We start from the raw sequence: 16,363 nt of genomic DNA, 5'->3' as shown, positions 1-16,363 counted from the left end.
TTTTGGACAAGTTATGCGACATGGTGTGTGATTTAGCTTCCGTTTAAAATCTCGACTGTCCACGAGAAAGGCTCCTTTGCTTTTAACTGATAATATTACTGCTGATCCACCTTGGACTAATATGAACAACTAGCATTTATACCCATTCTTCGCACGGGAATTTACAGTAGATTACATGCTTCCTCCAGGTATTTATGCAAAGTAACATGGCTCTATTCACATGTTTAATATAACATGTTAAAATGATATTTTCCTACGACAGCCTGGGGCAGTAACGAAAACAGAATAAAGCTGAACAACTTTGGGAGAGACTGAGGACGATTTCCTAATTTATTGTACGGTACAGCTCCTGGTCCAAATTTGTGCAAAATTCTCAGTGGTTCTCAGGTTGCATATTGTATCTCTGACCACTTGCGTGGTGCTCTGACGTTGATGATACCTCTCTTAATATCTACAATACCAAAAATGTGCACGACATGCTCCACGGGCCTTGGACTAAATATCCAATTTTTCGTAGCCATCTGTGTTATTATCCGTTGTACGATAAATACGTACATGGCATAAAAGAACAGAATATATTCTCAAACATTTGTCATATACAGTCTTTTGATACATCTAACGTTAACGAAAATATCTGAGAATAATCTTCCTATAAATACCAACTCTATGTGGTTACCATGACATCATATGCACCTGATAACACAATAAAGAGTGAGTAGATTCCAAATAAATAGTTTGGTTGAAATAAGTCCATCAGTTTTCCACATTTATAGGAATATACAAACAGACAGACAGCAGACAGACACCAAAGGAAAGGTTCTACCTCACGTTTCTACGGTGTTCAGATACATTAGGGTGGGGTTAAGTTTCGAACCTAGAGAAATATTATGTATCCTCTGATTTTCTCCTTTTATGGATCCTTCAATTAACTGTAGGCGTGCGAGGGTGTCCGTCACCGGCTGCAGAGCATGAAGCCCATAGAAAATAGTATTTTTCTCCGTCATTTGAAGAGTAAGCAAAATTATGTACATAACAAAAATTTCACATATAGTCCACAGATTTTACATATAATCAATAGCATAAGAGGAAATTGAAAAAAACTCTTCTAGTCTTCCTATTAACCCCCAGTCGGTTCAGGGATTTTTAAATGATATGCATATCAAATCTTGGTCCTGAATGAGTAGCCTCTAAATATGAAGTTTGGTCAAAATATACTCAATAGTATAAAGGAAAATTGAAAAACATCTCTTCTGTTCTTCCAATAAACCCCCAGTCTGTTCACTGATTTTTTACAGGATATGCATATCGGAGCATGCTCCTGAATGAACAGACTCTAAATATGAAGTTTGGGTCAACATATAATGAAGAGCGTAAGAGAAAACTGAACAATACTCTTCTAGTCTTCTTTAAAGCCCCGTCTATTCAGTGATTTTTAAACAATATGCATGTCGAAACCTGCTCCTGGATGAGCAGACTCTAAATATGAAGTTTGGTTGATATCTATTCAGCCGTTTACACATGATGGTGGAACAGACAGACACAAAAGCTAAAAACTATTGATATGATCTCGGGTTGACCAAAAACGAATAAATACATGAACATTTTGTGAAATAAATAACATTACAGACAGTGGACCTCTAGAATTTTATTTATAAGGTATTTAATATTACAAGATGAAAATAAATAAGTCCAAAACAAAAGTAATGTAGTGCAGTCATACAAAGTCAGGTGACGCAGGAAATATTAGATTAGGAAATGAAGTCATAAAATAAGTGGATGATTATTGTTACTTGGGTAGTAAAATAACTAACGATGGCAGAAGTAAGGAAGACATAAAATGCAGGCTAGCACAAGCAAGGAAGGCCTTTTTTAAGAAAAGAAATTTGCTCACTTCAGACATTGATATCAGAATTAGAAAGATGTTTTTGAAGACTTTCGTTTGGAGCGTGGCATTGTATGGAAGTGAAACATGGACGATAACTTGCTCAGAAAGAAAGAGAATAGAAGCTTTTGAAATGTGATGTTACAGAAGAATGCTGAAAGTGCGATGGATAGATTGAATCACGAATGAAGAGATACTGAATCAAATTGATAAGAGGAGATCGTTGTGGCTAAATTTGACGAGAAGAAGAGATAGAGTGATAGGACACATCTTAAGGCACCCAGGACTCTCGCAGTTGGTTTTAGAGGGAAGTGCAGGGGGTAAGAATGGTACGGGTTGACCAAGATATGAATATGACAAGCAGATTAGAGCAGATGTAGGATGCAGCAGTTATGTAGAAATGAAAAGGTTAGCACAGGATAGGGTGGCATGGAGGGCTGCATCAAACCAGTCTATGGACTGATGACTCAAACAACAACACTATTACATTATCATGATTCCTTTACATGGATATTACTTTCCATGGTGCCTAGCGCACAGCGAGAGGGGTTAGTTGTGATTGTAGAAACACCAGCCAGAACATGTGACACACAGCGCTTCCGCACCTTTGCTCGGCGCCATGTGCTGATAGCTGTCAGAACACCAGGTTGTTGTAATATATCTGTAGTGTGTTGGACCAATTCTTCTTGGCTTACTATCCTTATCACTGCCCCAGTCACCACCATTCATTTCGCCACAGAGGTCCTTTCACCCCAAATATACTATTCTGTAGTAGTTGCACAAATGACATCACCAACGAGGGGTTGATCAGATTTGACTTTATAGTCATTTAAAACAAATGTAAGGGCCAATGTCATATGGTTATGCAGTAAAACTTTACTAAGGTTGGAGGGAGGGGTGTGTGTGTGTGTATGTGTGTGTGTGTGTGTGTGTGTGTGTGCAAAAGATAGGTTAGGAATCCAATATGGCATAACGACATAACACGCCATACAAGGCTGCCAATGTATGTGTGGCTAGTGACAAGACCATTGGTTTGGTTTGGTTAGAATACTGGTTAGTGACAAGACCATTGGCCTGGAGACAATCATAGGGGGTCTGGGGGCATAAGCTGTCAGGTTAGAGGTACGAACCAGCTCATAGGCCTCTAGTATGCCCTGCAGTACTACTGGCTAGTGGTAAGACCGTTGGCCTAGATTTGTTAGACCACTGGCTAGTAGCAAGACCATTGGTATGGCAAAAAGAAATCTGTAAAATTCACTCCTCCAGTATATATATTCACATCACAAATACATCCAGCACACACAAAAACACTTTCAAACTTTGCAGTTTTGTTATTTTCACAGAATATGGCACCCTGCAGACATACATGATGCGCTTTATCGGAGACAATAGCAAACTGCTCCAGCCAATAGGCACCACAGAAACTGGTAGAATTCCCAGAATGACACAGTCTCCATTTTCATTTTTCTATATAAAGATACTTCTAAGGGCAGGCTGCATCCCTGGCAACCATAAAGGAAGGATGTGCTATTTGAAGTATTGTTTCACATCATTTTTTCCTTCCTGAACATGCATCTCTGCCAGTCAAGTGCTACTGATTATGTCATCACGGGATGTAAATTCTAGAAACTTTACACAAAGATGTTTGTAACCTGCACTAGGGCCTATGTTACAAAACTATGGCAATTGTTCCACTGTGAAAAACAGACTAAACTATGTGGCAAACTAATGTTTAGCCAGTCTGTTCAGAATTTTCTTTCCTCTCTTTATGTTCAGAGAAACATATTTATGAGGTATAGTTCAACTAACATTTCTCTGTTCAAATTGAAGAGATTTATTTGCCGTAAATCAATCTTCTCAGAGTTCATTATTTGCCTTTTCTCTCATTAACTAAGAACAGAAAGAAAATATCATTGCTTATTAGATTCTTCAGTCTCTAAAGTCTGTAATAATTATTGTAAATCATTGGTGAAGAAACAATACCTCATATGTCACAATTGATTATGTTATTGCCATGATGTTCCTTAAGAATTGTCATGCCTCCCAGCCACATATGGATATGCAGTCCATCAGAACAATGTTCGACATGTTCATTTTTTTATGTGAATATGTTTTTTTTTTTTTTTTTTGCTATTGGCTTCACGTTGCACCGACACTGATAGGTCTTATGGCGACGATGGGACAGGAAAGGGCTAGGACTGGGAAGGAAGCAGCCATGGCCTTTGTTAAGGTACAGCCCCAGCATTTGCCTGGTGTGAAAATGGGAAACCACGGAAAACCATCTTCAGGGCTGCCGACAGTGGGGTTCGAACCCACTATGTCCCGAATACTGGATACTGCAGCACTTAAGCAACTGCAGCTATCGAGCTCGGTATGTGAATGTGTAAAGGTGATGATGATGATGCTTGTTGTTTAAAGGGGCCTAACATCTAGGTCATCGGCCCCTGATGGTACGAAATGAAATAAAAAAATTAAAAGTTCAAAATCATCCACTGACCAAAATAAAAAATGTCATGAAGAACGAATGGATGGATATGAATTTGAAACAATCAGTGTATACGACCCAAAAACTATCATAAAAATAGTATTACTGACGAAGGGACCACTTCTAAAGTAGAGCCTACAATCCTGAATTGAGGATGCTTGACGAAGGGACCACTTCTAAAGTAGCGCCTACAATCCTGAATCGAGGATGCTTGTTGTCTAAAGGAGTCCAAAACACAGGTCAACGGCCCCTCATAATGGTACTTATCACTAGTAAAGTAGAACCATGGTATTTGTCATGTTGGGGTACTAATCAAAAGTAGCGTACACTCACGGTGTTCCACACATGATGGTACTACTCACAAGTATTGTACGTCGTACAGGTAACGCAGACCTATGGTGTTTCTCACATAATGGCGCCACACATATGCAACGCAAACCGATGGTGTTCCTCAGCTAGGTGTACTAATCACGAGCGCCGGTATTCCTGTGGTGTTCCTCATATAGTGGGTACTAATCACAGGCAATGCAGATCCACGGTGTTTCTCACAATGGTACTAGTCACGGGTACTGGAAACCCACAGTGAACCACTCTCTGCTGCTACTAATCACTACTCGCAAGTAAAGGCAACCTATGGTGTTCCTTGTGTGATGGTTCTAATACTATCATCCCTTGGTAGCCCCTTTTAGTCACCTCTCACGACAGGCAGGGGATACCGTGGGGTCAGGCGGGATAGATGAAAGTGAGGAGCCTGGCAGAAGTAAGTGGAAGCAATGCCAGGACTCAGCTAAGGGCCCCGTGGTCGCCAGCCCATGCTCCCAAGTTGAGAGCCCTTGGGCCCCTTTTAGTTGCCTCTTACGACAGGCAGGGGATACCGTGGGTGTATTCTTCATCTGCACCCCCCACCCACAGGGGGTAATGTGTAAAGGAAAATGAACCTTAAATACATTACACTGTAGGAGTGCATAAATAAATCACGCAAACGTTCATTCATCGAGTAGGCCTACCTATGATATGATAAGTTTTGTTTTCCTTGATAGGCCTACATAAGCACAGGAAAATGAACACAACGAAAATTGTTCTAATGGACTGCATATCCATAGGTGGCTGGGGACGTGACCAGTCTTCAGGAACATAATGGATAGGAAGAACATTGTGATCCAGTCTACAAAGCCAAGAATAACGGCCAAGAGGACTTGTACTGACAACACCGACACCTCGTAACTTAATCTGAAGGCCTTCGGTCTGAGCAGTGGTCCCTTGGTAGCCTACGCCAAGGCCCTTTTGAGGCTGTTTTGCCACTTTTATTTATTTATTTTAAGAGCATGGTGACATACAAGGTTCTGTTTCTTCAATGACAATGCGTGCTTTACCCACCGATGATCTAACATCAATTTAAAAGATGAAGGGTACTGTTTCTTCTGTAGGTTACATACAGAAATACAGTGAGTTGCAATACCAGTATTTTAATAAGTAACAAATAAGACTTTAAATATTACCTTGACACTAACATGATAAGGCCTACTAATCATTTTGTAGAAAAGAAAAATGGAAGAAAAGTACTATGAATGACTAGGTTCATTCTCAGGATGTGTGAAGTTTTGACACTGCTGCAGTCTGCTACTTAGGTCCATTTTGTTTCTTCACTTTCACAAAATTAATTTGAGAGTTGCTACAATTCCACAGATATTTACGATATACAGCCAAGAAACTACTGTAGCAATAACGCAACAAATGTTCTTTGCAATGTCAACTACCGTTCTAAAATGCAGTTACGGGAAGCTGACATACTTTTAACATACATTTTAAATGTTTAACTGGTAATGGAAGTTGGAGTACCAAGCACTAATGGGTAGCAAGGTCATAGATGTTATAGGTTAGATCTTTATGAATATTGGACCTCTCATTAACCAATATAAATGAGACAATAAACATATAGCCTAGTAAATATGTAAGAATGTGAAGGAAGAAAGTATACAAAGCAAAGAAAACAGTTTAACGTAAAGATTCGACTGTGGGTTTGTCAACTGTAATTTATTTGAAAGTTTTATAGGCCTATATATTTATGTTCAAGTATTAACAAGTGAATGTGACCTATGCAAGGTTCTGTTACAAAAAATATTTGTCATAACATGAAAAGGAAGAGGGTCATCAACACATTGGTCCAGAAACTTCGCACAATTACATTAAAGGGTAAATTTCACCAAAACATATTTGACGAATTCCTTAATATGTGTGCGTATTTCTTTTAAAAAATCATTTCATATTCTCAAGAAAGCATTTTGGAATAAACTGGTACAGCATCCATGCCTAGAGATGACAGAAAATAAATGTATTAAAATGAGAAATTAATTCACAAATTATAGGTTATTTTTTTACTATATTATATGACGATATAATGGACAAATAACACTGACAGGAGAGCATAACTGAAAACAACGTTTCAAGTTGGCATTAATAGGCAAATATCACATTGCCAAAACAAAATTACGTAGCAATTTCTGATGTTAGAGGCCTAGTGTCCTGTATATGTAAGTCTCCAATAAAGAACTCCTGAGATGTTATTAACTTAATGCAAAACAAATGGGAAATACAGATTTCAGTACAAAATAAAATGTATAGGGCATTTAAAAATAAAATAGCACACTGACTGCACCACAAAAATTGACATCATACTGATGGGTACTTTAATAGTCTGCAAATCAATAGGGATGTAAATGAATTATTCTGGAGTCCTGCTGATAATTGAACTTCAACTGAAATGTTTTTATTGCAGAACAGCAAGGACACATGGAGCCGGCTGATCCAGGAGCAAGAGGCACGGGGAGGTATTGATTAGGTCGAGTCCACCACAATATTTACAACTTGTGCAGAGTGGCTCTGAAAGATATGGTAAATAATGGACAGAAATATTCACCTCTCAATTAACACATATTAAAACCATTAACCAAAGTACAGTACTCTGACAAAGGCATCTACCTTTAGCGTTTTCTTTTTCTCCTCTCGCCTGTAGCAAAAGACACACGAGTAGACCCGTGGACAGATGTACACAACACTTCATGACGGATTTAAGGGATTCACTCGGAAGACACTTAGGTTAAACATCTCTTGTCATTATCTCCTCCATGTTTACTTCCTTGATATTTGCCCTTTTCAATGAAAGTGGCTAACTCCTTCCCTGTGAAGAGTGGGGATCATGTATGGACGAACCATTTTAGATATTTTAAAAATCGCTCGTGTGTCGCTGCATTTTACCTGCACTGTGCACGTTGTTAACTGCATCTTTGATCTACCACTCTACACACGATAAGTGTCAGTTCCCACCCACAAACAGCACTCAACTTGGCGCTTATGGCCTTTATGCTCTTTGTACAGACAACGACATTGTGCGATCCTTTACTGTCGGCTCCTGCCATCTACCACGAGCTACGTGAATCACTTTCATGAGATTGAACTTCAGAAATTGCCCCGGCATGCAGTCGATTGAGCAGTGTCGCCCGCTAATTACTTCGGACGTGGGCCGTACTGTTAGGAGAGGGGCGCAGTATACCGTATCATATTTACAATCGGTAGGTACGGTTTAAGGCAAGGGGGGAGAAAGAAATGACCTCTTCGCCGTCGTCTTCTTAGATGCCAGATTCATGTTGAATACGTTAGAATTTCTTTGTGCAGTAGATGTGCCACAGTAGTTTTCTCACAATGGATGCATTGTCTCTTGTTTGGGTTATCAGTTTCCAGACTTCAATGATACGTCTCTCCACGTCGCTTGGTCCGAAGCATTTCATTCATGCACAATTAGCACGCCTAACATCTGCTGCAACCAGACTGGAGATCATTACCGACCTTGACATTTCCCTTCCGTGTTTTTTTTCCTTATTTCATGTTGTCTTCTCATTTACGTCAGTTACCGGGCGAGTTGGCCGCGCGGTTAGGACGCGCGGCTCTGTGCTTGCATCCGGGAGATAGCGGGTTCGAATCCCACTGTCGGCAGCACTGAAGATGGTTTTCCGTGGTTTCCAATTTTCACGCCAGGCAAATGCTGGGGCTGTACCTCAATTAAGGCCACGGCCGCTTCCTTCCACCTCCTAGGCCTTTTCTATCACATTGTCGCCATAAGACCTATCTATGACGGTGCGACGCAAAAAAAAAAAAAAAAAAAAAACGTCAGGGCTGAATACCTGAAAGTTTTACAACACAAGTTGAGGCTGCAATATGTTAATTATCAAACAATTCCTTAAGCTGCAAACAAACTGACTTGCTATACTTTTTTCACAAATGTTATAATTGGGCTTAAAAGCCGTTCTGACCCAACAACATGACAGAGACAATTTTAATCATCCCGGTAATCATCACCTCGTCAACATTAATATCTTGGCTAGTTAAACAGTGTCGTTTCAGACCTTAAACGCTGTTGTAGGTATAGTACGCGAACTTTTTCTTGAGCCCTGAGCTCTATAGTGCTGAATGGGAACTAATACCCCAAACCCCATGGCACTACAGCCCTTGAAGGGCCTTGGCCTACCAAGTGACCGCTGCTCAGCCCGAAGGCCTGCAGATTACGAGGTGTCGTGTGGTCAGCACGACGAATCCTCCCGGCCGTTATTCTTGGCTTTCTAGACTGGGACCGCTATCTCACCGTCAGATAGCTCCTCAATTCTAATCACGTAGGCTGAGTGGACCTCGAACCAGCCCTCAGGTCCAGGTAAAAATCCCTGACCTGGCCGGGAATCGAACCCGGGGCCTCCGGGTAAGAGGCAGGCACGCAACCCCTACACTACGGTGCCGGCTGAATGGGAACTAGGGCTCAAGAAAAAGTTCGCGTACTATACTTGAAGCATGATTTTGGTGAGTTAAACTTTAGACCAGTAACCGTCTTTTGCTACAAATGTGTTGTTATAAGCAGTCGGTGTTGAAACACTCTAATGTAGTGGATTTTCAAAAGTAGAACTCTGTTCTGAAACAAAACTTGCATCCATACAACTGCAATTCAAAATTCTCACGTGCGCTGACTAGGAGTGTGAGAAAATAGCGACGGTGTCACTGAGCTATCGAGCTCTTCAAAGAACTGTTTAAAAAAAAGTAAATAAACGGGCAAGCTGTCCGTGCGGTTAGGGGCGCTCAGCTGTGAGCTTGCATCCGGGAGATAGTGGGTTCCAACCCCAACTGTCGACAGCTCTGAAGATGGTTTTCCGAGGTTTCCCATTTTCACACCAGGTAAATGCTGGGGCTGTATACTTCGGGACAAAACATGACGGCCTCAGTTCTTGGAAGACAGCAGTCAATCACACCCTGCATCCTGCTGAGATAATGAGTTCTAAGTGATCCTTGTTTGGTCTAGAGAGGTTGCCAAATTACTTTCTTTCATACTCTGTTCAGTCTTTACTAGTGATGGGCTAGCGACGGAATCGAGTAGAATCGAGTAATGTGCTCTTAGAATCGGTATTACTCGACTCCAGACTCGAGTCCAAACATACTGGTGTCGCTATCTGTGGACATGCCTTAGAACTAAAATCTACTGTACTGGAGTGCACGGCATGCAGGGTCACCCACATAATATTTTTGTGGTGTGGAGTGCAATATGTTTGCTGCTGATGATTGATGTTGTTCAGTCATCGGTCGTCAATAATTCGATTGTTATGATTATTATTATCATCATCATAGGCACTAAAGGTTGTGACTTACTAACAAACTGTCAGCTGTTTAGCTAGAACAGAATGACGTTCTGTCCGCTGATTTGCTGCGTGAACGTACGTCACATTCTGGACGCCTCATCTTAATACCCGACATTATATCTGCCGAAAGTATGATGTACAGTACATATAAACTGCTGTAATTCACCTGTTCCCCCGGACGATTGTAGGCTTTGGCGCGGTTAGCAATAGGCTATGGTTACAATAAATCTGTCATACTACCGATCATATTAGCACATCTACGCCCGTGTATATGCATAATGGCTACATGAGATATAATTTACCAGTAGCGAAGCAATACAATGTGTGCAGAAATACCGTCTATAGTCTACAAATAGCACATGTTTAAAATACACTAATTACAACATACATACCGTGACAGGGATTTGAAATAATAATAATAATAATAATAATAATAATAATAATAATAATAATAATAATAATAATAATAATAATAATAATGTTATAACTTTTACGTCCAAGTACGTACATTTATATGGTTTTCGGGGATGCCGAGGTACCGCATTTAGTCCCCCGGGAGATTTTTTACGTCCCAATAATTCTACCGACACTAGGTTGACGTATTTGAGCACCTTCAAATACTACCGGAATAAACCAGTATCGAACCGGCCAAGTTGGGCTATGAAGGCCAGGTAAGCTATATTATCAATATTAGAATAGATGGCATATTCAGTGAAGTGTGTGCGAGACGCCGTAAACGGATATTTTCATATCTTATTATGCGTATTAAGTGGCATTATTATCGTTCTCAAGTAATTATCAAATTTAGGTTATTCCTTTTGCGCATTCATTCATTTTTTTCATATCGTACCGCGCTGTCGCAATCCCATAAACCCTCAGCGACCGCTTGTACGCATGCTTCATCCATCTACGAGCCGGCGAGTGAGCGAACGTGTGACGTCATGCTATCATCGAGCCTTCGCAAGCGAAGCGAGTCCGAGCCTGGACTCGAAAGAATCGAGTACCGCGATTCCAGGCATCACTCGCGCACATCACTAGTCTTTACCCTTCCTGCGTGTCGAGTGCAGTAGACTATTTGGCGACTCTCGCTGCAGTAGACGTACTAAATCCCATATATTAAGCCGCTAATAGATACTGGGCTGCCGCTGGAGAATAGTGGTTTGAGGCGAGGTCGTCTTGTTTTTTCCCCAAGTATACCTTAATTAAGGCCACGGCCGCTTTCTTCCCACTCCTAGGCCTTTCCTATCCTATCGTCGCCATGAGACCTTTCTGTGTCGGCGAGACATAAACCTAATTGTAAAAAAAAAAAAAATGGTTAAAACGAAATCCAAGAAACGTTTGATTTTACAATATATTATCGTGCAACAACTTAAGTTTGATATTATTATGCTAGGGCGCTACAGAGACCGACATAGATAATAACCCATCACGTCGTTTACCACTAAAAGTTCTCAAGTGGCACTTAGAAAGCAAATGTTGCTTTCCTCTCTATATTCGCAATTCAGCACACACATGTCAGGCTACCTGGATGTCTTAGATAAATCAAAAATATTCAGCGGAAAGAGCTTTTTGAAAGATTGACATCAGTTTCTATTTAATATCATTTACGGATTCAAGAGCATAAATTGTACCTTTCCATCTTAACAAAGTTTTTCACAGATTCTTGTGCAAATGAGGCCTCCCTGTTAGATTTCATTGTCCCTAACAGGCTGTAACTCGGTGTCATTCCTATTACAGAGATCTATGACCGTACATTAAGAATGAAATTTACGGCGCTAGTACTGATTATCTCCAAAACGGCAGAGCACGAAACGAAGTTGAATACATCTTCTGAACACGACGGTCCGGAAACACGTCAACGCTATTTTTAGAAGCAGAACAGTACAAATCCAAGAATATAGCGTGGCTTCGTCTGGGATGAGCCTGAAAGAATATGTAGGCCTGCCTCATTGAGAATATCGTTCACCTCCGTAGCGTAACGTTAACACTCTTAGCTAGGCCTACCGTCCTCGAAGGGGGGGGGGGGGGAGGGGTGTAGGGGAGCTTCAATTCCCGATACTGCCATAAATTTAAGATTGACAGGAGGGCTGGTGTGTTATTAAAATGGTACATGCAGCTCGCCTCCATTAGGGGTATGCCTGAAAAGAGCTGCACCCCCTCGGGATTAGGACACGAGTTTACTTTATTGAGAAAATCTTGTGGCTGTACTCATATTTATATTTTGTGACTGCGAGAGTCACAACTGCGACAATGAAGCAATTATTACAAATATTTATGATGAATGTTGATTTATTTATTTATTTATTTATTTATTTATTTATTTATTTATTTATTTATTTATTTAAACATTCATACTACCCCATCATCCACACACTCAGTTGCACAGCGCACACGTCAGTCGGTAGCTCTCAACAGGCAACCTAGGCAAAATCTTTTGAATTTAGTTAGTGAATCACTGTCCCTGATACTGCGATTACATGGGGACTGAAATCTATTTGAGTACACTTACCGTACCGAATACTTTCCCCGTTTACATGTAGTATCGTATTGAATTTGGCAAGCAAGATCGACAAAAATAAACGGTACAGAATCGCGTTAATATCTATATCGCCTATATTCTTTGAACGATATAACCTATCGCGACGTGATAGTTTCGGAAGTTCCGAAGTATCATGTTTAGTCTCACCTTGTGATGATAGCCACTTAATATCTCTGAAATCAAATGGCGTATGGTTTTTAGTGCCGGGAGTGTCCGAGGACATGTTCGGCTCGCCAGGTGCAGGTCTTTTGATTTGACGCCCGTAGGAGACCTGCCCGTCGTGATGAGGATGAAGGATGAAATGCTGGTGAAGAAAACACATACACTCAGCCCCGTGCTAGCTAAATTAACCTATGGTCGTTAAAAGACCCGACCCTGTCGGGAATCGAACCCAGACCCCAAAGGCCATCACGCTAACGATTTAGCCGTGGAGCCGGTTAATGGCTCTATGCTAAAAGAAGCGAAAAATAATATATTTTCCTAGCAAACTTTTGGATTATTCCAGCCCCATGCGAAGAAAATGTTTTCACCGGTGCGTTTTAAATAGACTAGCGACGTGAAGTAGCTTTGTAAGTTAATTATGGATGTGTTGAAAGCACTTCTATGGGCGACTACTCGGCATTTTCTCGTAATTCTGTTGCCTGTAAATATTCAACCGGGCAACGATTATGAATGAAGATTAATAGCGCAAATTCCACTGTGGAAATTATTTTTGGGAACAAAACAGAGAGTGTACGTTCGCTCTTTTTCAGTACGACTTCAGTGTGACCCGCATTTACATAGAACTCTATTCGAACTGAGTGCGATACGATCCCACATTTTACCGTATCGACCTTGAGACTCAATCTGGACTGAGTCCCCGTCAGCATGGCGTTTTCACTACGGAAAGTGTACTCAAATCGATTTGAATCCTGTATGTAAACGCACTAACTGACTCGTAAGGAATTCCAAAGTCTGGAACCGGTCACAGTAAAAGAATTGTTATACGCAGATTAATGGTGAAGAGGAATAGCAATGGTAGTGTCAGCACGGGTGTTACATTTATAAAACGAGGCGAGAAAGTTCAAAACCTAGTGCCAAAAATATTATTGTTTTTAAGTCTCAGTAACTATTTTGTTCAGTTTTCGGAGACCCCGAAGTGCCGGAATTTTGTTCCACAGGAGTTCTTTTACGTGTCAGTAAAACTACCGACACGAGAATGACGTATTTGAACACCTTCAAATACTACCGGACTAATTGTAAGATAGGATCGAAACCACCAAGAACTCAGAAGGCCAGAGCTTTACCATCTAGGCTACTCAGCCCGGTGAACCTAGTTCCTTTTTCATTACTTTCATTGAATCTATTATCATCAACAGATCCTTCGTCTGTTCCCGTCACTGACCGTTAAAATAAAATATTTTTCTTCTAACTATTGTATTTTCACATTCCACCAACTATCTTCGATAGAACCATCAAACATTACGCAATATATATCCCGAGTCAACTCAGTTTTCACTCATCTCTTCTTCTTCTTCTTCTTCTTCTTCTTCTTTCACTTTTCCCACACGTGTGGAGTCGCGGGTGCGAACTGTGTCGCACATGTGGATTTGGCCCTGTATTACGGCCGGATGCTCCTCCTGACGCCAATCCTATGTGGAGGGATGTATTCACTATTGCTTGCTTCTGTGGTGCTTGGTTGAGAGGTGTGCTGTTTGTGTATAAAGAGTATAAAGCGATCAAAAGTCCCGACCGGGCCGGGAATCAAACCCGGGACCCTCTGAACGAAGGCCTCAACGTTGACCATTCAGACAAGAAGACTCAACCAAGCTTTCACTATCATTTAATAATACCAATCGGAAAACAAAAATGTAAGAATATTTTCATTTACGCACTCACTTCCTTCCTACACAACTGAGAACTCAATGGATTAACTTGATGGATGAAAATTCGTGGTTCTCACTTTACTACAATCCTATAAGCGTAAAATCACTCGTGCCGGTATGTTAGCAACAGCTCTCCACTTGATATTTAAACTCTTTGGTTACTTCCCTGCCAACATCACTGTAGTCATGGGCAGTGATTTCTTTCTGCCGGTATGCAACGCTTTGCCTATTTCCGGCACCATTTTACCCCAAGATTTTTAAAAACAAAGTGCGATTTATTAACAGAGAAATGTATTATGAATATTGCAGCAGATGGTACAGTGTTCACGAATTACATTTTCAGTTTTCATTCTCGCAAGTTGGTACCATGTTTACATGTTTCATAGGCTTCATAGGTTGATACGCAGCCGGAAAAACGAAGTTGTTCACTTTCCGATTGTTTCTAGTGTCAGACTATCAGTTCTATATCCGCTCTGCAACATTCAGTTGTTCAAGTGAATTTTGAATACATGTACTATAAGTTAAATCAGTGCGATTATCATTAAAATTAAGCAGTGACTTTATGTCAATGGTTTTTTTTTTACAATGTGCTTTACGTCGCACCGACACAGATGGGTTTATGGCGACTATGGGATAGGAAAGGGCTAGGAATGGGAAGGAAGCGACCGAGGCCTTCATTAATGTACAGTCCCAGCATTTGCCTAGTGTGAAAATTCGAGGCCACGGAAAACCATCTTCAGGGCTGCCGACAGTGGGGTTCGAACCGGCTATCTCTCGAATGGAAGTTGATAGCTGCATGACACAAACCGCACAGCCACTTGCTCTGTGTGAGCAAAATAAGGAAGGCTGAAATAGTAGAAATTGTCAAATCTACTTGTGATCATGTAAAACACAAAACTAGCACAGATAATACACGTTGTGAAGAGAATCACAAAACCAAGACCGAAGATTCACAGCTTCTAAAGGAAACAGATGCTGGCCAGATCATTGGACACTTCCGCAAAAATAAAAATAAAAAGTAAAAAGAAAGAAGCCTTCTGCGAGGGAGGGGGGGGGGGGAGGATGGCGACAAGGGTATATCGGAGTTTATGTACATGGTTGATACCGGCACATTTTCTCCCAGAAAAATAGCACTGGTCATGGGAATGTTGATATTCATGTCATACAAACAGCAATTTCTCAACGCAGTTTGTCATACTTGCAACAGTTCCACCTAACTGAATATTATCCCACAATTTTATGCTTTTCAGTAAGAGAACTCTGTAATCAATGAACAATAAGGGTGCAACACTGCACCCTTACCTGACTGACCCCCTGTAACTACTTGGAACCGAAATCTCATTCCTCCATCAACTGCCTCATTACCTTGTCCACCTCCGTAGCGTAACGGTTCTCAGGGGTTCGTGTTCGATTACCTTTACTGCCAGAAATTTAAGAACGGCAGGAGGGCTGGTATGTGATTAAAATGGTACATGCAACTTCTCTCAATTGAGGTGCGCTGCACACGAGTTTACTTTTACTTGCCTTGGCTTTCAAAATTGGTACTTTTAATTGACCACAAAAATCTACCCTTGATTCCACAATCCCTCAGAATGACCATTGCTTTCTCCCGACGGTACTCTGTAGGCTAATGTGTTTATTTCTGTACTAGCAAGATACCCATGCTTCGCTACGGTTTTAAACTGAAAATTATTATTCAAATTTTTACATTTTGCAGAGTCCACTGTCAGCTGAGCCTGTAAAATACGCCCTCAGTTCGTACGTCAAACGGTTTTGGGGAAATGATTATTTATTTTCTGATCTAACACTCATTTGAAATCCATATGGAAGAATATGAATGTTTTAAACCCTATCTTATTTAAAATCTAGGATGTAAAAGCGACCAACCTGTGAAATTTTGATTTTGTACGTCGAACAGTA

General features: G+C 40.8%; 1 protein-coding gene across 5 annotated transcripts in view; it reads right to left on the bottom strand.

The window, feature by feature from the left end:
• LOC136864203 (tyrosine-protein phosphatase 99A) overlaps positions 1 to 7,789 on the bottom strand; it is a 423,374-nt gene extending 415,585 nt beyond the window's left edge. For 2 of the 5 annotated variants that reach the window (XM_067140884.2, XM_067140885.2), the window contains exon 1: positions 7,347 to 7,786. In XM_067140884.2, the coding sequence (XP_066996985.2) occupies positions 7,347 to 7,428 (82 nt within the window). In that variant the 5' untranslated portion in view covers positions 7,429 to 7,786. Of the gene's footprint in view, positions 1 to 7,346 lie in introns of all 5 variants that reach the window. The other 3 variants (XM_067140883.2, XM_067140882.2, XM_067140886.2) reach the window with 3 other exon arrangements.
• Between the last annotated feature and the right edge of the window lie 8,574 nt (positions 7,790 to 16,363).

Source organism: Anabrus simplex, chromosome 2 (assembly GCF_040414725.1).
Source record: "Anabrus simplex isolate iqAnaSimp1 chromosome 2, ASM4041472v1, whole genome shotgun sequence".
NCBI classification, from domain to species: Eukaryota; Metazoa; Arthropoda; class Insecta; order Orthoptera; family Tettigoniidae; genus Anabrus; species Anabrus simplex.
This window is presented reverse-complemented; position numbering and strand designations above follow the sequence as displayed.